The sequence below is a fragment of the Scomber scombrus genome, chromosome 15 (assembly GCF_963691925.1).
Source record: "Scomber scombrus chromosome 15, fScoSco1.1, whole genome shotgun sequence".
Classification (NCBI taxonomy): Eukaryota; Metazoa; Chordata; class Actinopteri; order Scombriformes; family Scombridae; genus Scomber; species Scomber scombrus.
The window spans coordinates 3114571-3137793 of NC_084984.1; the positions used below are offsets into that span (position 1 = coordinate 3114571).

The 23223-nt window shown below is 37.7% G+C and overlaps 2 protein-coding genes across 2 annotated transcripts in view; one reads left to right on the forward strand and one right to left on the reverse strand.

The window, feature by feature from the left end:
* Nucleotides 1-2679: 2679 nt before the first annotated feature.
* oaz1b (ornithine decarboxylase antizyme 1b) lies at nucleotides 2680-9252 on the forward strand. Its single transcript, XM_062434379.1, is given in 6 exon segments — nucleotides 2680-2876; nucleotides 6833-6884; nucleotides 6886-6972; nucleotides 7325-7497; nucleotides 7884-7969; nucleotides 8107-9252. Coding segments are annotated over 6 exon segments (654 nt in total). The 5' UTR covers nucleotides 2680-2751; the 3' UTR covers nucleotides 8238-9252.
* A 2155-nt stretch (nucleotides 9253-11407) lies between these two features.
* Nucleotides 11408-23223, reverse strand: part of LOC133995093 (E3 ubiquitin-protein ligase UHRF2-like) — a 34271-nt gene continuing 22455 nt past the window's right edge. The window contains 12 exon segments of the mRNA XM_062434380.1: nucleotides 11408-16019; nucleotides 16121-16219; nucleotides 16388-16536; nucleotides 17291-17525; nucleotides 17679-17771; nucleotides 17773-17817; nucleotides 18151-18240; nucleotides 18242-18314; nucleotides 19212-19318; nucleotides 19444-19548; nucleotides 19747-19854; nucleotides 22574-22697. Of these exon segments, the coding sequence (XP_062290364.1) occupies nucleotides 15873-16019; nucleotides 16121-16219; nucleotides 16388-16536; nucleotides 17291-17525; nucleotides 17679-17771; nucleotides 17773-17817; nucleotides 18151-18240; nucleotides 18242-18314; nucleotides 19212-19318; nucleotides 19444-19548; nucleotides 19747-19854; nucleotides 22574-22697 (1375 nt within the window). The 3' untranslated portion in view covers nucleotides 11408-15872.

Genomic DNA, 23223 nt, shown 5'->3' on the forward strand with positions numbered 1-23223 from the left:
AAAGAAAGAAAGAAAGAAAGAAAGAAAGAAAGAAATAGCCTAAATAAAAGATAAGTCATGGAAGTTTAGGAAAAAAACGTCCTTTTTCATTACCAAAATGTATTTGTTTTTCATTTATTCATGCATTTAATGATTTTTTAAATGTAGTTATTTATTCATACTTATGTCACTGTTATTGCTCCATGGATATTTAGCATTTGAACTGTAAATAACATTGAAGAAACATTGGCGCTGTTCTTTTTTGTCGCCATCTAGTGGTCGGCTGAAGAAACTGCAGACGTCACCGTATCACAATTTATCACAATCTTTATTCTAACAGCTTAATCTTTTTAAAATCAGGTTTAAAATGTATATTACATACAGCATGACGTAAATGCATTATTATTTTTCAATCATTTTAAATAAGAGAAGCTCAGAAACATTTTTTTACACTGCCATTAGCAGCAATACATTTAACAATTTAATTTTAGCTGCCTGTTTAAAAAAAATTAACGTACGATATATATAACAAATGCAAACAAAAGTAAATGTATATGTAAAAGAAAATGTACACTTTACAATTAGAAATTAACGCTAGGGGGGTGGGAACTATATAAAGACTTTTAACATAGCACAATGTGTTACAGTTATAATTGGTTTTGGTTTTAAAGAGGATTGAATTGATTGAATGTATTGTTTGATCTCATTGCTAAATGCAATAAAGCATGGTTTCTTAGCTGTTAATTTACATATGGAATTTGTCCATTATAATAATAATAAGATTAATCTGTTATTTTCCATGAGACAAACAATACATTTTTCCAAATAGTCTGAAAATGAAGATTGAAACGTAGGTTTTGTTGACAATGGGCACTAACTGATTTTTTCCTCTGGCAAATATGTAACTGTGATGACACCTGACAGCAATGTGTACTCAGATTATTTTATGTAAATCATTTGCTTGCTTGGTACTTTTCCATCGACACCCTCATGTAAACACAGGCTGCTAACTCGACATAAGCTAACGTTAGTTGTTTGCTAGGCACGGCACGTACTTCGTTTTTGATATTAAATTTAATTTAATATGAAGATAATACAAAGATTTTAGTGACAACAAATGGCATACGTGTTATTATCTTAAACTGTGGTCATAGGTCAGGGTCAGTCGGTTAACACTGGGGGAAGTTACGGTCATGTTACTAGCATTTTTTTCTTAGCTTTTCTGGTTTGTTAGCGATAGCATGAGTGTCAAGCTAGATATAAGCTAATTTAGAGCGTAGCTGCAAAACCCACCCGCAATCCGCGAAGCCCCGCCCTCTGGTTTGTCTGATAGGCTACTTCCTGCTGCCTTAGCTGATTTGATTGGTTAGGCTTCTTATATATCAACATCAGAGCCAATCAGAGGCAAAATAGGGGTGGGACTTCACATAATGCGGGTGGGAAAAAATAACGCTGCTGTGACAATGCCTTCCTGTTTCAAAATAAAGGTCACGGTTTTGATTTGAACAGGGAAAATATAGATATTTCCACTTACCTTTTCTAGAGAATAGAAGAATGAATGAAAAACTGAATCAACGTTGTTCTGAGAGCTCTGATATCTACTGACTCAGGTCAGATAGTGGAGCCCAGAGTTCAGACTAAACATGGTGAAGCAGCTTTTACACAACTGGAACAAACTACATTGAGTTGGCACTGTGTATGAAATGCGCTATATAAATAAAACTGCCTTGCCTTGCCTTGTTGTTGTTGTTGTTATTTTTATTAATGCATCCTCATGGGATTATATTATTTACCTTTACCAAGAATCCATATTTACAATACAACAGCTTCCTATTGTGCTGGTCACAAATGAATCAAAGGGCACCACATCAAATCACACCAACAGAAATTGAAAAACAAGCACAAAATATAACAAAGAAAAAATAATATTAATACCAAGCAACATCCAAAATAACCATCCATCTATTACTGGTACATACATCATACATTGTAGACCTAGCCTGTGTTGAAGGTTACCAGGTTTGACTTCTGTGTTATGTTATTTTTGCTTGGTGGAATAGAACTGTTGCTATATTTTCTGTGCTTTTTCTATATACTTCATTGATGTATAGTGCAGGTGTCCTGTATTTTCTGTAATAGTTTGGGGCCAACTGAGGGAATTTACATCCCACAATTATAAAATAACACTTGGTTGGCTGATTCCAGTATTTTCTAGACTTAATATGTCTAAATTTTACTTTCTTTACGTAAAAAAATAAAAACTGAATGAATAAAATATATTTTAAAAAGGGGTTTTATTTCAGATCTGCAATGTAAATTTTGGAAATGTTATCAATGTAAATCTTGTTATCATCACATACTGTAAAAACAAAACAAAACAAAAACAATTATATTTGAAAAGTAAAGCTTTTAGCTAGGCTATTCATCATCATCTTCTCTCCCACTACCGAAACTTTCAAGAATCACCTAAAAACCTATTTCTACTGCCTAGCTTTGAACTGTGACTAACTGTCACTATGTACTATATGGCCATGTATTTTGTATTATTTATAATATTGTAATTTTTATCACCAATCATGTTTTTATTTTTTGTGTGTTTGTGTTGTTGTAGTCTGTTGAAGTTTTATTTTGAAATACAGCGGAAGTGTGTGAGTAGGTAACTTCCTGTAACTTGACAGTGTGTTTTTCTATCAGCTCCGAGCTTCGCCCGATCACTACCCAGCCGAGCATAGCAGAGAGCAGTCAGCCCGTCGTGTCTCTACCCGAGGCCGGATGGTAAAATCCAACCTCCAGCGGATCCTAAACAGTCATTGCTTTGCTCGCGAGAAAGAGGGAAAACAGCAGTCTTATACAAACATGGCGGATTTAAGTAGTGGCATTTGTGACATGATTGGGAAGTAAGTAAACGATGAAAAAAAAAAAACATAACCTCACCTAGCTGTCTGTGCTAGCCGCGGTGTGGGGGAGGGGTGGCTAAGCTAACCGAGCTAGCAGCAGCTAATAGCGGAAGTAAAACTGTTTATTAAAAATGCGGTGTATCGCCAAAGCTTATATTATGTTATGTGTCAGCTGTAAACAATATACGTGTTATAGACGTATTTTTAACCTGGTGGCCCGAGAGACAACGTTAGCATTATTAGCTAACGTTAGCTAACCTGTTAACCTACGTCACCATGGGTAATAACTGCGCCAGCAAGCCTCCGTCTTAGATTAAAGATAACCGTATTGCAAAGGAGCATATTAACAAGTGACTAGTTTAAATGACCTGTAACTAATAATAATAATAGAAAATGTATGTATTTTTACATAGGAGTTAGTGTCCGTGTATTTAAAGCCCAAACCGACTTCCTCGTTGAAGGACTCAGTTGACAGCAACTCGGATTAAACATAATAAACGTAAAAAATAATTAATATTCACGATATTATCTTTCGAGAAAGCGTTGTGTTTGACACTGTACATATTTATCCACTTTATAATAATAATAATAAATACGCAATATTTAACTTGACAACATACGCAACGTCATGTCACGTTGTTAATATTAACATCTGGTGGCTTTATGAAGAGAGGAAGGAGGGGAAACAATGACACTACAGACGACAGTAGTGTAAAGGTGATTTTTCGCCAGGTTGACCACATGTTTTTCTTGGTCACGTTGATGCCGTGTGTGAGTCAGGTTGGGTCGATAATTACGCAACTGAGTTTTTACTGCAGCAGACGGTGTGACTGAGCACAGTGATGTACTGCTGGATGGTGCAAATTATCTCCAGCTCATCTCAAGGACAGAAAGGAGGAGAGAGATTACTAGAGTGATACAGTTTTAATTTCTATTTGTAGATGATTTACAGGACACGTCATTTTGAATAATAAGGGGAAAGCATCCCAGCTATATACTGATGGTGATGCAGAGTTGTGTGTTTATGGGTCAATGACGTATAAGGATTTGCAACAACTCAATGTTAGAATAATAAAAACAAGCATATCTAATGCAGTAGATCAAACATTCAGAATGTTGTGTACCTGAAAATTCATATTATAAATGTGAAATTAAGTGATTTTAGTGGGTTTATCAAGATTAATTGGCACTGGCCTTAAAAAAAAGTCATGTGGTGCGACCATGATTCATCTTGAAATAAATTAATTTACTTAACACGCTTCACATCTTTTTGTTTTCAGTAATATAAAGTGTTTGGAAACAAAGTATTTGCATTTTTTTTTTTTTAATTTTTGTAAATGATGATCTTTTATTTATATAAGATATTTCAAGATGAATCATGGTCGCACCACATGACTTTTTTTAAGGCCAGTGCCAATTAATCTTGAAAAACCCACTAAAATCACTTTCAAATGTATAATATGGATCTTCAGGTACACAACATTCTGAATGTTTGAACTACTGCATTAGATATGCTTGTTTTTATTATTCTAAAGTTGAGTTGTTGTAAATCCTTATACATCATTGACCCTTATATGAGAGCCAAATCAATTAAGTTGATTACATGAACAAAAGAAACGAATCTTACAACAATTTAGATTACACCTGCAAGGATTAGTTGATTTACAGAAAGTTAATCAGGAATTATTTTTATATAATCTTTTTTTTTTCTTTGCTTGAATATTTTTATTGGTTTTCATATTTTTCCACATAATATAAAACATTAAAATAATGAAAAAACAAAACCTAGAAAATTAAAAAATAAAGGAAAAGTAACTTTAACCATATATTAATTATCACGGAGTAACTAGGAGCTGCAAGAATCAACTATTTTAATTATTATTTAATCTGACAATTATTCTCTCAATTAATTTTAGTTCATGAAATATCAGAAAATGGAGAAAAATGTCTAATCATAGTTGCCCCAAAAGCTCAAGATGCAACCTAAAATGTCTTGTTTTGTCCTGACTCAACAGTCCACAACACAAAGATGTTTAATTTGTTATCATTCAGGACTGAAATAACCGAAAATATTCATATTTTAAGAAGCTGGAAAAAGAATCTCAACATTGTTTTCTTTTAAAAAAATGACTCAACAATTAATTTAACATCATCAATTACAGCTTTAAAGCTAAGTGAGTCTCCAGCAGCTTAGATTCAAGCTGCTAGGATGGATATATTAAGTGATGGATAGTCAATTTAGTTCTTTAAAAGCAAAAAAAAAAGCCAAATATTTACTGGTTCTACCTCCTGAAATATGAGGATTTTAAACTTTCTTTATTAAACTATTTTGATTACATAAACTCAGACTGTCAGAAGTGATAATGTCCTTTTCACCATTTTTTTTTTTAGACATTTTGTGGCCAAATGAATCAAGAAAGAAATCATAACAACGTTCTTAAAAGCTTCTCACTTGTGAGGATTTGCAGCTTTTTTGTTTATCCTGTAACAAAGTAAACAGATTATCTTTTGAGGTTGTTGACTCGTATTCACAAAAAGACGTTATTATTATTAAATAACAAACCTCAGCTTCAAGGATTTTCAGTTATATCTTAATATTTTTTTGCCACGTAACAGAAAACCTTGACAGCACCTTTTTTTTCTTCTTCTTCTTCTTTTTTTTTTAACAGTAAGCACAATGAACAAAGGTCACAAGATGGCATATGTTGGCCTGTTAAATTCCAGCTTAGTGGATGTTTGGTGAAGGTTTCAGCTTAACTTCCACCGACTGCCTGAAAGAACCACACTTAAGAATTTGACTCGTCTGGTTTTGTGCTTGTAGCTGCAAATATCTTTGGTTGGTTGCCTCCCACCGCATCCTGCTGTGTTGGTACACCACTCTTTAAAAAAAGTTATGTTAACAGCTCTGTAAACACAATGCGATTGTTTTTTAGGGGAACTGTAAGCAGACACTGTGAATAGAGCATCCCTTTTTTTAGATGTTCAACCACTGCAGTATTAAAGTTATTTTGGTAGGCACAGTTTGGATAATATCATGTTTTATTGTCAATAAAGCCGAACAGAAAGCTGTCGACATTTTTTTATTTCCAGAGCACGCATGGGTTGGTTTAAGTTACATTTGCAGGGTTTTTTTGTCCAAAGTGAGAAACAATAAGCACATTCAGACTGAGCAGGAATAAAAAAATTAAATGTCCGCACGCGTTGGTAACACAAACCTCTCAGACAGAGCTCTACAGGACAAGTGCCCAGGGTGGTTTTTTTTTTTTTTTTAACAAATGAGACTCACATATGTGTCTGAAATATTCAGAAAAGGTGTGAGTGAAGTTCACAGCTGAGAAACATCACAGTGAGCTGCAGGGAAATGTTGGGATTTGCAGATGTGATGATTTAAGAAAATCAGGGAGTGTTGAGAACAATATTTATACTTCTGAAAGAGACATAAAATCACAAAGGATCTCTTATCGTCTGTCTTGTGTGGTCTGGTAACGAGTTGTTGAAAATCAACTGGAAACTATTTTATAACCGATTAATTGTTCATGTTTGTCTTGGGGGGTTTTTTAAGCCACAGTGCCAAAGATTAGATGGTTGCGCGTAGTTGAATATGACAGTTTGCTGGTTATATGATACTAAATTGAAATATTTGAGGTTTTCAGTTGTTTTATTTGACAAAAAGACATTTAATGACGCCTTTTGACATTTTTCCCTGTTTTTAAAAAATGTTTTATAGGTGAAAGATTCGATTAAATGAAAATAGTCATTAGTTGCAGCTCTAATTTAGTCATAGGAATAAGAACCTGTAGTTTGTTTTCACACAAAGTGGCAAAAGACCCATTTCATGTCTCTCAGATTGTACTTGTATAACTGAAAACTGCTCTAAGTAATAGGTTCAGTCACAGTGTTGTAATTATGTCTTCCTATCTGCCCCCCCCCCTCCTCCCCCTCTTCTCTCTCTCCAGGTTGTCCCTGCACTGTAGTAGTACCCGCGGCCCGGGGCCTCTGTGGTGCTCCTGATGCCCCTCTCCCACCCCTGAAGATCCCAGGTGGGCGAGGGAATGGCACACGGGATCACACTCCTACAGCTCGGCCAATCTACTCAGTAAGTCTGGTAACACAACATGGGCGAGAGAGGAGCTACAATAACAATAACAGAAACAGAAACAAGTCTGCGCTGAAGAAACTAGTCAAGAAAATAGGAACTATCTCTCATTTCACTGCAACCATTTCCTGTCATGTGATCTAGTGTTTGTTTGCAAAGCAGAGGAAGGAGTCGGTTATCTACACTCAGCAGCGAAACATTGAATTTCTTGAGGTCATTTTCAGAGGCTCATTTGCAGGATGTTGTGTCTACATCAACATCCTCGTTTTAGACAAAATCACACAATATACAAGACATCGATACGTGTGACACTGCTGTTTTTTCAACGTGTTACTTTTATTCATTTTTCCAGGACCGAAAGTTGACTGTAACGGAGGAGCCAGCAGGTAATGGTCGCCCCGGGATACTCCACTTCCAAAGTCGTCCCACTGTCACCAAGACAATACAGTGGGATGCTGTCCTAAGCAGCAGCGCTCTCTACGTGGAGATACCTCTTGACCCGCTTCCTGAAGGCAGCAAGGAGAGGTGAGGCCAGATGAAGTGGCAAAGAATTCGGCTTTAAGACTTTGACCTGTGTTTTTTATAGAAGAACAAACAGAGTGAGAATAAAGGGAAAAAACTATTAAAATGTTTTTGTAAAAGATGAAAGAAACCAGGCAGGCAGTAAGGCCTCGATTTCCTGTTAATCTCAGTTTCAGCCTGATTTTAGTGTTTGAGGCTCGTTGTGAAGCATCTGAAGAGACGCTGAGGCAGACTCCTTTTTTTTTTTTAAATAATCCATAAAAACACATCTGTTGGTAGGATATATATATGCATTAGATTCAGTGAACAAGTTTTGTGCCTGCTTTTTTTTTAAGAAGTTGTTTTCCATTTTTCTAATCCAAGCTTGCCCTCCTCTGTTCTCCCTCCAGTTTTGCGGCTCTCCTGGAATATGCTGAAGAACATCTGAAAGTCGTTAGCGTGTTTGTCTGCTTTTACAAGAACAGAGACGATCGTGGTATGTGCTAACAACCCCGTTTTTTTTTTTGTTTTTTTTTCCCCAAGCGAGCATTCAGAATATTCCGACAACTTTTGATAACATGATTGATTCGCCTCCTGTGTTTCTGACTCTTAATGTCTTCCTCATTCTTTCAGCTAAACTGGTGCGTACATTCAGTTTCCTGGGCTTTGAGATTGTGAAACCGGGCCATGCCCTCGTCCCACCTCGACCCGACGTTCTCTTCATGGCCTACAATTTCGACAGGGACTCCTCGGACGAGGAGTAGCCCTCTGGACAGCCCCCCCCCCCCCCCCCCCCTCCCCCCTCCTATTCTTCCCATATGTTTGTCCATCCCAGCTTTTCTCATACACCCACCGTCTTTGTTATATCCTCAGCGGTAGCTCCTTGTATGCAAGTATTCACTTCCCCCGATGCTTTTTGTGTTCAAGGGAATACTTAAGATGTGCATCTCCTGATTTCCACCGTCTATGTTCATCTTGTGTGTTTTTTGTTATACTGTTTTCATCGACGATTAATTGGTGTTGTCACATAAAAAGGAGGGAATCGTTTTTTTTTTGTTTTTTTTTTGGACTTACAATCATATTGCAGTTGTTGTAGCTATAAGTACAGTTTAATTTCCATTTGTTGCCATTTTTTTTGTTTGTTTCCTTTTTTTTAATGATAGATTATAAAGTGGAGGATTCTTCTTTTCTTGAATGTACAACAAAAAAAGGTCATCAGGTTTACACTCGGGTACTCCAGCTTTCTTTTGATTGGCTAAATAGCGACTTAAAAATTTGTCTCTGAAATGAATTACAAATATATTTCAGTGGGACCAGTTATTTTCTAGCACTAACATCCCTCTTTAAAAGTGTTATGATTCTTTTGAAATGAGCAACAGCCCCAATAATTGGTACTTGATAGCTTACATAGTGAAATCTATTTTAGGGGTTGAGTGAAAAAGGTGAACGCTGTTGCATGTGTCTGATGTAGGCGTTTCAGTTTCAAGTGAGAGATCCTGTGATGAGTTTTATTGGTACAAAGCGAAAGGAAAGTGAATAATCCAAAGTGCTTTTTGCTTCTTTCTGCCGTTTATATCTGACTATATTGTAGTTTTTTTTGGAGGTTGGAAAATAAATGCTGTGATGTTATGATTGGATTTTTTATTTTCTTTATTTTTTTGGATTTAGCATTCCTTTTTAACTTTTTTTTTTTTTTTCATGATAGTATTGAGTTTGTTGTTCACCTACATAGTGGTACCTGTTGTGCTTCTGTGATAATAAAACAAACAAACAAAACAACCCTTTGTCTACTATCTGAGTTATATCGTCTTTCTGCATCAAATTCATCAAATTATTTTCATTTTAATTGCTAGCAAGTCACACTCAAACCCCTCCAGTGAGCCTCCGGTGATAATACTCGTAACTTGTATCCAACATAAGGGAAGAAAAATCAGGTCAGTTACAAAAGAAGCAGCAGGGCAGACATCCAGAGGCTTGTAATGTGTCTTCAAACCACCAGGAGGCTCCACAGGAATCTGAACACGACCATCCGACAGCTCGTCTTATTTGCTGTAACCATATATATATATATATATATATATATATATATATATATATATATATATATATATATATATACTCACTGGCTTCTTTATTGGGTACACCTGTGCAATCTAATTCAATCCAGTACAACAGCTCTGCCATAAATTCTACATTTATGAAGTTTATACATTTTCCCTTTTTGTGTTGACATTGTCAGGAAGGTGATAATTCTACTTTATGTTTATTATTGAGGTCATAGTGGGTGATGGTGGTGTATTAGGGTGCATTATATTGACTGGTGTTCCTTATATTTTGTCCACTCCATAAAATACATGAGAGGTGCAAAATATTAGGAACACCAGTCAATATAATGTATCCTAATACATCATCACCACCTCTTAGTATGACCTCAGTAATAAACATAATGTAAAATGATCATGTTCCTGACAACGTCAACAACAACAAAAAAATATATAAACTTCATAAAAGTAGAATTTATAGCAGAGCTGTTGTATTGGATTTAATTAGATTGCACAGGTGTTCCTAATGAAGCGGCTGGTGATTGTATATGTGTATATATGTATAACAAATGTCACTAAATCCTCTTTTGAATCTTAATGTTCGGATGTACTGATGATTTCACCTCATTTGGCTAATTATCAGACCTATTATATTCATTCACCTGCTTTAAAAGTCTTTGTTATTAAGCTTTGTTCATATCATCTCATTGGTGGGTATTTTATTCTCTGTGCCTTTTATTTGCTTGCCATAAAAAATCTGTAAAAGAATAAAATAAACATAAAAATATAAAGTAAAGGAATACATAAGTAAATTTAAAAAATTAAGGAAATATGGGGGAGCGGAAGAAGCAATAGGAAAAAATGGCATAAATGGCATTATGTATAAATAATTAAAAATATATTAACAAAATTGTAATTTATATGCAAAAATAAACATAGAAAAAATATATAAATACACAGAAATAAATGATCAAATGTACAAATAAATGAAAATGCTTAATTATTTATATTTTACATTTACACATTTTATTTATTCTATTTATTTGTCTTTATATTTCCACATTATTATTATTCTTTATGGCACTCCTATGACTCTATATAGGAGGAAAATAAATCCAGAAATAATCAGTCATAGCTATCAGAAGGAAATGTAATGTCTTAAAAGATATTTAAGTATTTTTCTTCTACCACATAAAAGTTGATGATAAGCTGACTTAATGTAAGAATAATGCAAATTTGATTGGAAATTGAGTGGAACTGATCTCAACACATTGACAAAAAAAAGAAAAACTGGAGTTTTCTGGAATCCAAATATTTATTAGGTACATATCAAGTATTATTATGACATGTATAAAATTTCAGATCACAATATGAAGCAATGAAACTCCTCAGACTGGCGTATGCTGCAAATGTTTGAGGTCGCCACATAAAAATGACTAATGATTAAAATGGAAGAGAAGCAACTAAAACGATAGAAAAATGGCGTACGGACATAGATAATAGTAATAAGCATTCTAGGAAAAACCAAAATGTGACTTTTCAAACATTTTTTCTTCAAGAGTGCAATAAAAAAAAAAAAACAACAACAACACAGCACTGAAGCCAAGCGTCCACAAGACGTCTAAAAAATTGTTAGTACTGTAGATTCACGGAGGGCAGGAGACAGCGGAGGGAGGGAGAGAGAAAGAGAGAAAGAGAGAGAAAAGGGGAGTGAAGGTCACAGCGGAGAAAGAAAGGAGGGTTATTAACTCGCCAGTCAACGCAGGGGGAGAGAAAATTAATCTTTGAACAAGATTTGAGCAACAGCGGAAGTAATGCACATCACAGTTAGCTTTAAAAGACCATTTGTACTTTGCATGTTGTTGATTTGAAATTTAAAAAAAAAAAAAAACAAGACAGAGATAATAAAAAAAAAAAAAAAAAAAAAAAAATCCTGAATGATTGAACAGAAACGAGGACGTCACCACAAACAAAACAGCCCGCCAATGAAAGGGGGGAGGAAGTGTTGGGTCAGACACACAGCAGCTTCAATCTCTGATCTGAATGTCAGTCAGTAATAGAAATGTTTACAGCAGTGAGTTCAATCAGCTGTCGTCTCAGTTACAGGTGAACGTGTAAAGGATGAACATGGGGACTACGTTTTCCCACCAAAACTCGAATGTTGAACTTCTGATGAATGTGTCAAGCTCTCCAGGTGACCTCTGACCTCTGTCCAGATCTCAGATCAGTGCGCCGGGCCTCTGCTGCCAACTAATCTAAGCTCTCCTCCACAGGATGTTGTTGTTTGAGTTCCTATCAGACCTGCCAACCCTTCACATTTTAAAGTACCATATCAAGCACTGGAAAAGATGCCAATCTGTGTCAGCTGCTCACAATATAAAAAAACAACATTTTTAACTAAAAAGGGGGGGGGGAAGCGGACTTCTCTACACGATATTTGATCATAAGTAGAAGATGATGTGTCAGGTCAAAACAGATAAAAGCAGTGAATAAGTGAACATGCATGCGTGCAGTGTAATAACAAGGCCATGCATCTTTCTGTACAGTCCACACATGAGTATTACCCCATGTGGCACTATGCAGCAGTCACTAAAAAAAATGATTTAAAAAAAAAAGGTTTATAATGATAAACCGAATTGTGGAATAATTTCCTGCAAAAGGACAAAAAAGGAGAGTAAAAAAAAATGACCTGAGCATATTATTTAAGATTATGACTGTCATTGGTCTTCCAGGTATTAAAATAATGTAAAGATTTATGTAAAGCTCATGTAAGTGCCTATCAAAAGGTATGTAAGGGGCAGTTATTTACTGGTCTTGCTGAATCCATTGGATGGTAACATATAAGAAAATGTGAGCGTTAAAAAAAAAAAAAGTCTTTTTTTTTTAAGGATTTTTACCAAAAAGTAGCTTAAAAAGAGTCAAGAACAAATCTTGTTGGTCTTTTGGTTCAAATTAATTTTTTTTTTTTAAGTGTTTGTTCACAGCTGCCACTCGGTACTCAGTTGTATTTGAGTGTGTTTGAATGTGATGATCTTTGTTTTTGACAGACTCTGCTGTCTCATGTAACCCCCCCCCCCCCCCCTCTTTCTGTGTCAAGAAGCCTAAAAAATGTATTTGAGGAAAGGAAAGAAGGAAGGGAGGAAAGAAGGAAGGAAGGTAGGAGAGAGAAATGAAAAGAGGAAGGGAGGAAGGAAGGAAAGAAGGACAGAGGAAAGAAGGAAGGAAGGAGGGAAGGAAGGACAGAAGGAAGGGAGGAAAGAGAGGAAGGAAAGAAAGAAAGAGAGAAGGAGGGAGGGAGGAAGGACAGACTCCATCCTCCATCCCCCTTCCTTCCTTCCTCCCTCCCTCCTTCTTTCCTTCCCTCCTTCCTTCGTTCTTTCCTTCCTCGCTTCCTTCTTTCCTCCCTCCCTCCTCTTTCTGTTTTCCCCATTACCTTCCTTCCTCCCTTCCTCTTTTCCTCCCTCCCTCCCTCCTACCTTCCTTCTTTCTTCCTTCCTTCCTCCCTCCCTCCTTTCCTTCCTTCTTCCTCCCTCCTTTCCTTCCTTCTTCCTCCCTCATTTCCTTCCTTCTTCCTTCCTCCATTCCTTCCTTGACTCGAGGACAACAGGAGGGTTAATGCCCCTTTTTAACCCCTCGCCACAGGTCCTTGTCTTAGTGTGGACGTGAGCGATTCTTTTCATTCTCAGATCTGATTATTTATATATTTATATATATATATATATATATATATATTATATTTATATATTTAAGGTTTTCAGTCAAATGTTTGCCGTCTTTCCCGATTCAGCTTGAAAGTGTTTTTTCTTCTTTTAAGTCTGCTCTTGTATTCCTGGCATGTCTCTTTTTCCTTGATATACACACTCAATGTGTGTATGTGGTGATGAAATTAGGGGATGTTGCTGACACTGATTATCTAACGACCTTTCATTGGCTAACAGGCGGCATGTACATTAAATGATTAACCCAGGCCCAGTGTTAAAGTAGTAGGACATAATTAAACCTTAACCTTCCATATAAATGCATTTTGCCACTCTATATTCACAGTTATGTTATCTTTCATGTATAAATGTAATTCAACATACAACCTGTTGAAACTACTCCAATGTGTTACATCTTAATGCACCAATGAATTCTCACATATGCACTGTTGGAAAATCTTTCACAATATTCAAAAGTTCTCACTTGATGCATGAAGCACTGGGTATTGTTTACATGTCTTCAGTATTAGTGTCAATATGACACTTGGATTTTTTTCTCTACAAAACCATTTTTTAAAAAACTTATTTAACAAAATCAGTGTTCAAATGTTTAAATGTCGTCTAAACAGAAGCAGCCATACAAAAAAATTTGCCAAACTAAAAATAGTATAAAATTAAAATGTTTAAATCAGTGAATTTCTGATTCAATTTATCTGACCGGACATTGGGTACCAACTTTGGGTATCATTTGTGACTGCCAGTGCTTACTGTATACTGTGTATTGAGGCAGTGTCACCGAGCCTCTGATGGTGTGTATCCATCCACACAGCCATTGTGTTCATTAAGAAGCTTTTGTCAGGGGATGAAAATCAGTAGCCTTTTCCTTCAGGCTCCAATTCATGGTTGTAATGTGATAACAAATATCTCACACGATCATTACCGTGCGATCCTAAAACAAAGGAGAAGCAGATCTCACAGAACATAACACTGAATCTAACAGACTCAACAACAGCAGATGAATATCCGCCGAGCACGATATATGCTAACCATCTTTGTGTGTGAAGTACGGATTGGTTTTGGTTGCTTGGTAACACCATGGACAGCCACAGTGTGCCCTTCCAAGCGTCATTGAAAAGTGGATGCAAGTGGCGCACCTCATGCTTTTCATGCTTTTTCAAGCTTTTCAGGGTGCAGCACATAACTCATCACATCGTTACCAGTTCAGTCCATGAAATCTGACTGACAAAGTGGAACCATGAATGAGAGAGTACATGTGAAGATTAACAATGTTTGACAAATCATTTCAATAATAGTGTTAAGACGTTTCCACAGCGCTTATGAGACAGATTCACTGGTGCTTGCTTGTTTTTTCGTGTGTATTTCTGTACAGCTGCTTTGAAGTAGAAACGAAAAAAGTGCCCTTTTTTATTTGGCTGTTTGATACTTTACAAGTACATATTGCATTTTATTCCTAGTCATGATTCCTCACCAGAAATGAATTTTTTTAAAAAGCAGATTCCTGAAGATGTTTTGCCTCTGCCCTGCCTCATGTCTTTGGTATGTTTATGAGGTTCAAAATGACTAAATGCCTGCCTTTTTTTTTTTTTTTTACTCCACATAAAATCCAAAGGAAAGAGTTTTGCCTGTTGATGACTGTTGTGTTCACTACGTATGTGCTGTTTTATTGTGGCCAGCAATCTTCTGAAGCTCCAAACAAACTGGGCACATCTGCCAATTTATGTTCAATTATCACCGACGAGACATTTGCTATTCTTATTAGCTTGAGGCGTAGCGATGGTATTATTCCAAGTGACACCAGCAGCTAGCAGGATGCTACCAGGTGCTCCTGGTTAAACTACAAAACAAGTCTGCTGCACATGTCATTGATAAAGTGCTTCAAAAGGCATAAACAGTGTGTGCTTCTTTTCATATATAAATTGAATCTTGACTTTCTTAATTTTTACCTTTGCCAAAAGGGCCAAGTCATGATCTGCTTGCTCTGATTGTGCGGGACATCGTCTCTTCCATTTGTCTTTATGAACCTTGTGAAACTGCCAGTCCTGCTGAGCCTAAATGACTGTATTAACCCTAGCACCGTTTTTTAAACACTGAACATATATGAAGTGGTTCAGCTGAGTATTTTTGGTGTAAAACTGTACAACATGGTACACAAAATGCTTACAGGTTGGCAGGAATCTAATGGCTGATTTCATGACCAGAGGAGACATCTGGGCTGCATTGTAGCAATTTACGGTACCAGTGGGTCAACGAGGTGGAGGAGCAAATTAAAACATTAGCTAATATCTTGAGATTGCTTGTGGGCATATGAGTCAAGGCTCCTTCTGTGTGTCTTTTGTGCGTTCGTGGGGGAGGTTAAAAAAAAAGAAAAAAGTCCTTGTTTGAATTTCAGGCTGGTGACGTTAATGGAGACAGTCCAAGTTCAACAGATGAGGTCAGTTCCTACTGAGGTTGTTTGTGTATGAATGATTGTATACATAAATGGCTGTATATGCAATATACATTTGCCCGTGGGTAAGTACAGTATGTGTGCGTGATGCGTTTTAAAGTGGAGCTCTAGGTACTTGACGGTATACGTGGGTGCACAGAATGGATGCTTATGTGCATGTATGTATTCTACGTAGAAATGGGATTTTCGACCTCATCGGCCCTTGCTGTAGCCGGGAAAGAACTGGTCGAGCAGCATCTGGAGCGTCTTGTTTTGGGTCATGCTGTAGTCTTTGCCCAGGTCGTGACGGCAGGCGGGGCAGGTGTACACCTTCGCTCGGAACGACCGCTGAAGACAAGTCTGAGGAGGGAGGGGGGGAGCGGCAGGAGAAATTCATACACAGATAGAAAGAAAATATGTTTAAAAATACAAATACATGCACTCCAGTGGGCATTAGATACCTTGCAAACATTGTGTGTGCAGACGGTGGAGATGGGTTGGAAGGCCAGCTCCTGGCAGCACACGCACATGAAGATCTGCTCCATCTTGCGCAGGAAATTCTTCATATGTGCACAGACAGAAACATGAAAGGAATGCAGACAGGGTAGAGTGAAAGAAGGAAAAATACATGTTAAAAAAACGCAGACATTCAATGAGTTGCTTTGTGAACACAAGTGTTGAGGAGCCTGTGATGTGTTATGGTGTTGGGGGTGTACTGAGATGCATACCGGTCCCTCTGCAAGGTGTCCCATGGCTTCGTCCCAGAGTTTCTTGTTGGCTGTGTCCTCTCGGATTAACTGCTGCTGCTGCTCTGACAGCTGGAAGGTTTCCTCTATCTTCAACCGTTTTGAGGGCGGCTCTGCCACCGGTGACGATTCTGGGTAAAGAAACACAAATGAGACTTTAAAAAACCAAAAAAAGTTACTGTTGGAGTATAAGATGAACATTTAACCCTCCTGTTGTCCTTGAGTCAAGGAAGGAAGGGAGGAAGAAGGAAGGAAAAGATGGAGGAAGAGAGGAAGGGAGGAAGAAGGAAGGAAAGGAGGGAGGGAGGAAGGAAGGAAGAAAGGGAGGAAGAAGGAAGGAAAAGAGGGAGGAAGAGAGAAAGGGAGGAAGAAGGAAGGAAAGGAGGGAGGGAGGAAGGAAGGAAGAAAGGGAGGAAGAAGGAAGGAACAGAGGGAGGAACGGAGGGAGGAAAGAAAGAGAGGGAGGGAGAAAGGAAAAGAGGAAGGGAGGAAGGAAGATAGGAAGCTAGGGGGGAGGAAAGAAAGAGAGAAGGACGGAGGGAGAAGGAAGGACAGAAGGAAGGGAGGAAAGAGAGAGGAAGGAAAGAAACAGAGAAGGAGGGAGGGAAGAAGGACAGACGGAAGGAAGGAAGGAAGGAAGGAAAGAAGGGAGGAAAGAAGGAACAGTCAAAACAGACGGGGTCAATTTGACCCGGAAGGACGACACGAAGGTTAAACTAAGCTGTTAAGCAAACTCGTCTCAGTGGTGCGTGCCCTGGGAAAATTCAAAAAACTATCTTAGAAGAAGTTCCACTGCTCACGCCGGTCTCACCTGTCCTCTTCTCACAACACCCCTAAAAGACGATGTCTGACCTGCTTTGAGCTTCATCTCTGAAAGCACCCACCCACTATCTCCGGTTGTCTTCTGCTCTCCGTTACTTTCGGGCTCCTCCTCGTCCACGCCGGCCATCGGCTGCTCTTCCTCCTCTTCCTCGTCATTCTCCTCTTTCTCCTTGATCTTGAGTTGTCTCCGCGGCCTCCCCCTCCCGGGATGGTGCTTACCCCGACCTCTGCGACCGGGTCTGGCGTTGGCCTCTTTCTTAGTCTTGTTAGCCATGGCTGCCAAGTAGCCGGGTGGGTACTACGAGGAAACATAAAATCACCAACAAGGCCCGCTTATTTGGAGAAGGGAAGTAGTTTGCTTCCACTTCTGAAAACTTGAGGTATACATGTGCAAAATAATGAAAACTGATATGTTAGTGTGTATGAATATAAGGCACACTGGCAGTCTAACCTGAACACCAAGGTCCAGTTTTTTTATCCTGTCCAGCCCTTCAGGTGTCCATGGCGCTGGCTCCAGATCATCCCGTCTCAGCAGGTACCGCCACAACCAGATAACCACACTTTCCTATCTCTGGCCAGTATTTTACCACCTAAATTTCCCCACAAAACAAAAAAAATGTATAGATCTTCAGGACCAGGACCAAGTCCAATCTCAAGTACCTATAATCAAAGTATCAAACTACTAGTCCCTGCCTGGTTTATGAGGTAAAGAATCAAATTATTGTTACAATTAGTTTCCAATATAGGTCATATTAAGCCAGGAGGTCAAGTAACAGGTAGGTTATATGAGAGTGCTAGTTCTCACAGTTCTGCTCCTAGTTCTGGTCCATAATTATGATTTGTATCATTTTTATTTATCTTGAGCAGCAGCATTTGAAGTGGGTCGATCTTATTTTACAACCTAAGGTAAAATGTGTCTGTACCTTGTAGATACCATCGTAGCGGTTTCCCTCCTCGGGAGCGTATTTGCTGATGCGTCGGCCTTTGGAGCTGCGCACCACTCTCACCGGTTTTTCCCGCCCGCCAGTTCCTGGACTCTGCCCCGTCCTTGTCGTTCAGAGGCGCGTCGCAGTTTAAAGCCAGAGCCCTGCGGGGAGTCGAGGAGCCCAGGAAGAGAATTATAGACGAGACGAAGATGATGTTAATCAAGTCGGACTAAAGATTTGAGATGTTAATGAATAATCAATGATTGATTGCTGTTAAGGAGTTAATCACTTGAGCTTGTTATTTTAAAAAGACAAAAAATAAATCTAAAAAAATCATTGAACCACAAATTAATGCAAAGTTTGACCACCAGAACTTGACTAAATGAACACAGATTTATAAAGAAATTTAGCTTGAGCTCTATGATGGCTGAGGAACAATTTTTATTATCTGTACATTTGGAAACAATATACAACAAGGGTCAATGACGTATAAGGATTTACAACAACTCAATTTTAGAATAATAAAAACAAGCATATCTAATGCAGTAGTTCAAACATTCAGAATGTTGTGTACCTGAAGATTCATATTATAAATGTGAAATTAAGTGATTTTAGTGGGTTTTCAAGATTAATTGGCACTGGCCTTAAAAAAAAGTCATGTGGTGCGACCATGATTCATCTTGAAATAAATTAATTTACTTAACACGCTTCACATCTTTTTTTACAAGTTGTCAGTAATATAAAGTGTTTGGAAACAAAGTATTTGCATTTTTTTTTGTAAATGATGATCTTTTATTTATATAAGATATTTCAAGATGAATCATGGTCGCACCACATGAATTTTTTTAAGGCCAGTGCCAATTAATTTTGAAAAACCCACTAAAATCACTTAATTTTAAATGTATAATATGAATTTTCAGGTACACAACATTCTAAATGTTTGAACTACTGCATTAGATATGCTTGTTTTTATTATTCTAAAATTGAGTTGTTGAAAATCCTTATACGTCATTGACCCACAACTCTTGGATAAAACCTAAATAGATGGAAGGTTATACCTGTTCATGTGGGTAAGGGTCTGGTCAAAACAGTGCTCTCCGATCCGTTTGTTCCCTGAGAGGTCACGGCCCCCGCTGCCTGTGTAGGTGAACTCATCTCCCCGGTCCTACAGCAGTTCACGGTAATGTAATAAAGTGATTGAGGAGGGGAAAAAAAGCCACTACTTTACACGTGACTCAGTAAACCATCTTGTGAGAATAAACATCTTGTAAATAATATAAAATAGCCCACCACTTCATCCTCGAAGCCCCCGGCCAACACCAGAGAATAGGAGCCGTCGTTACTGCGCCCGTGGATACCACCGACATGTGGTCTGTGAACACCTGCCTCGCTCACCTGGAAGCACAAAGAAATAAAAACAGAGAAGCAGAGGAACATATTCATAATGTGTGGAGGAGGATGGAAGAGAAAGATATAAATATATGAAAATAGAATTCATACTGAAATGATATTGACTTAAACAACTGCTCGAATTTTCTGACAATTTGAATCAATAGACTTTATCTATATAAAACAATGTGATGCACAGCTAACCTGAACTCTGAATTTCCATGTGGTTCCAACAGGAATACCGGGTATGGGTCCGTAGTGGTTTGAAGGAACAATTGTGCACTCCTTGGTACGCCCCACACAGGCCATACCCTGCAATTACATCGAGAAAGATGGCAAAGAATCAAGCGGGGAGTTCGGGTCCTCTGAAATGATGCCAACAAGGAAGTAACTTAAAACTGCATTCTATCAAAAGGCCACCAGGGGGCGACCGTTTTGGTGTCAAAAGGACTTCCGTCTCTATACAAGTCAATGGAGAATTCACCAACTTCTCACTTGATTTAGAACCTCAGTAAACGTTTTCAAAATGTGTTTATGGTCTCAATCGCTAGTTTAAAGCCTTCTTCAATGCAGTATGATGTTCATTTGGGACATTTTGGCCTCCCTGATTTTATATGTGACGATAAAGCAGGGTATGCATTAGGGCGTGGCTACGTCGTGATTGACAGGTTGATTGGTTCACAGGTTCAGGAGGGCGCCCCATGCTCCTCCTGATGCCCATATAAGTAGAATCCCTGTTTTTATTTTACCCAGCATGCACCGGACATTTTCAAGATGGCGCTGCTCAGATCTGAAACTATTCGCTTCCAAGCAGCAGTCCACAAACCAATGGGTGACGTCACGGATGTTACGTCCATTTTATATAAAGTCTATGCAAAGAATATAAAAGGTAAATGCACAAAAATGGGCAGAACTCAGCAGATTTATTATTGATCATCTCTTCAAAGATTTCTTTCTACTCTGGGAAAATGTTGTGTTTGGCTTCCATAATTATCCTAAGCAGGAAGAAAAATGTTATTTCTTAATAAATTTGATTTTATTTCTGGCAAAGTTTTATATCCATAAGAGTAAATTTAATAAGAAAGAACCTTGTTTTGTTGTTTTTCAGAGAGAAATTGAGCATTATTTTAAGTTACTTGATAATTTGACTAATCAAAAGGCTATTAAAACGCTAAATATCTGTACCTATTACAACATTTGTATTTAATGTAACTACCCCTGGCTCATCTGTTATCTTATGTCTTAAAAAAAAAAAAAAAAAAAAAAAAAACATGCACAAAAATACCATCTAATGTCCGCATGAGTGGAAAAGTAGTGCTCAGGAGCAAAGGGGCTGCTGATTTGTGGGTCAAATCTGGCAAAAGCTTTCAGTGAATATTTATGGACAAAGAATGTTATACTTTCAGAGGGTATAAAAAGTGAGAGTACAAAAGCAACTTTTCGCAAAAAGACGAGCATTTTATATTGAGGGGTTATAAAATTGCGATAATGTGAAAGTCAAGTATAAACGTTGTGTGACTCACAGCGCTTAAAATGTGCCCAAACACACACAAGCCAGGCTGTTTTCAATTAGTCCGCAGAGAGAAAGGGAGCATTCTGGTAAAGAAAGGAGTTGTTTTCCGTTGGCAGTTCCAGGAAAGTGGCTAAGTCATGCTTAATGGCATTGTTCACATTACACCACGGAGCGCAGCGTCAGGGAGACAGCGAGCCCAGGATGGAAAGGAGCCCACACAATATCTCCAAGTGTTGCCATTAAAAAAAAAAAAAGGACTCTTAGGAGATTTTGGGGAAAAATATTTAACAGTATGCTTAAAACAGATGCTTAAAAAACAAAAAAAACACACACACAAAAAAAACTAATTTAAATACTTGTCAGCTGTCTGCTTCGGTCTCATTTTCTGCATCAGCAGCTAAAATGAGATATTTCTAGTTTTTGCCAATGTAATTTTCTGGTTTGTGCTCTGTAGAACCATGAAAATTGAAGGAGGAGGCGCAGAAGGTATTCAGGTAGTCGAGTTATGATTATATGAGAAGAGCTACATAATCAGTAAAACATTTAAGACATTTTCAGACATTATATAACTCAAACCACACTATTAATCAACTCCAGAAGCCTGTTTTTAAAGTAAATATTAAGGATTGCAGACGGATCAAAGACGTCTGATCTGATCATCTGATTTGAGAGAATAATCTGTGGCGTGCTGAGACAATATCTGAATGAGCTTCTACTAAAAACACACACAGGACCATTTATCTTCAATCAAGCGGAACACAAAACTGGAAGAGGAAAATTACCTACACGAAATATTAAACACATACTTTAACTGATACACAGGAACAAACCAGTTTACACTAAGTTAATGGAGTAAAATGGCAGTGAGGCATGAATAACACCCCCAACGTTTCCACGGTAACAATCTTATGTTACAAACCTCTGTATAAATAAAGTTTTACAGCAGGTTTTATTTAAGTATCATTTTTACTTTAAGGCCTTGGAGACTGTAAAACAGGCAAACTTAAAGGTTTAAACTTAAAAATGAAAACAATTGTGCTTTAAAGTCAACTTCTTCTTCTTCTAAGCTCACTTTTTGGACTATTTTGAATTCAAGAAGTGTTTACACGCTCAAAAATTCAATTCAAGAGGAGCAGAAAAGACAAAAATGAAAATGATGGCCTGAGAAAGGAAAAGGTAAAATTAAAAAAAACACCAATATCCTATTCTCAGAAATATGATTGTCGTTCTTTTAGAATTGATTTTATTGCAATAAGTGTAAAAAAGGTGATTGGCTCTCCTGCACTGAGCATGTGTGTGTGCCCAGTTCAAGAGACTGAAGCACAAAACAATCTGGAAAACTTAATGTTGCAGAAAAACTTCTGACACTCAAACTGCTTTTTCATATTTTTCCACATAGCCTTTGCTCCTTCCAGGCATTTTGAAGAGGAACCACAGGTCTTCCCTCAGGCTTGCTGTGCACGTTACAGAGTCACCTGGTGTGTGTGTGTGTGTGTGTGTGATTCTTTTGGGTCTCACCTTTCCCCAGTCCCTTTGACTCTCAGTTGTTGCCGACGGCATCTTAGCCTTCTTCTTGCTGGCTTTGAGCTTTTCTCCTGCCTTGACAACCTCACTGGTGTCATTCTTACAGGTAGGACAGTACCTGCAGAACAAAAAAAACCTTGTGTGTGTAACAAAGCTCTAGATTAAAAAGGAGGCAGTTCTGAACATCTAAAATCCAGCTGTTGACAATCCAGTTTCTGGCAAACACAAATCACTGTAAAATATAATTAAGGAGCAACATTTCCCCCCAAATATCCAAAAGGCAAAGACACTGACATCTGTTAATAAATACCTTAAAGAGAAATGTTGCACTGACTATTACATTGAACGTGTACCAGGAAGTAGGTTAAGAAATGCTGTTTGACAATTTTATCTTTAGCTTTTTGCCATTTCACCTTCCAAAAGCAACACATGCCAGAAATAGAAACGGAGGGTGGGGATCTTCCTCTCTATAACTGCCAAAACACTAACACCACATTTCTGTTTAGCAGAGACACTCAAAGCCACTGCATTAGATAAACGAACACCTGCGACTGCATTATGTCATTATTTCATATTGATTTTAACACTTAATTACATCTTAAATGCACTTCAGCTGTTACTAAACACCATTAATCATCCCTCTT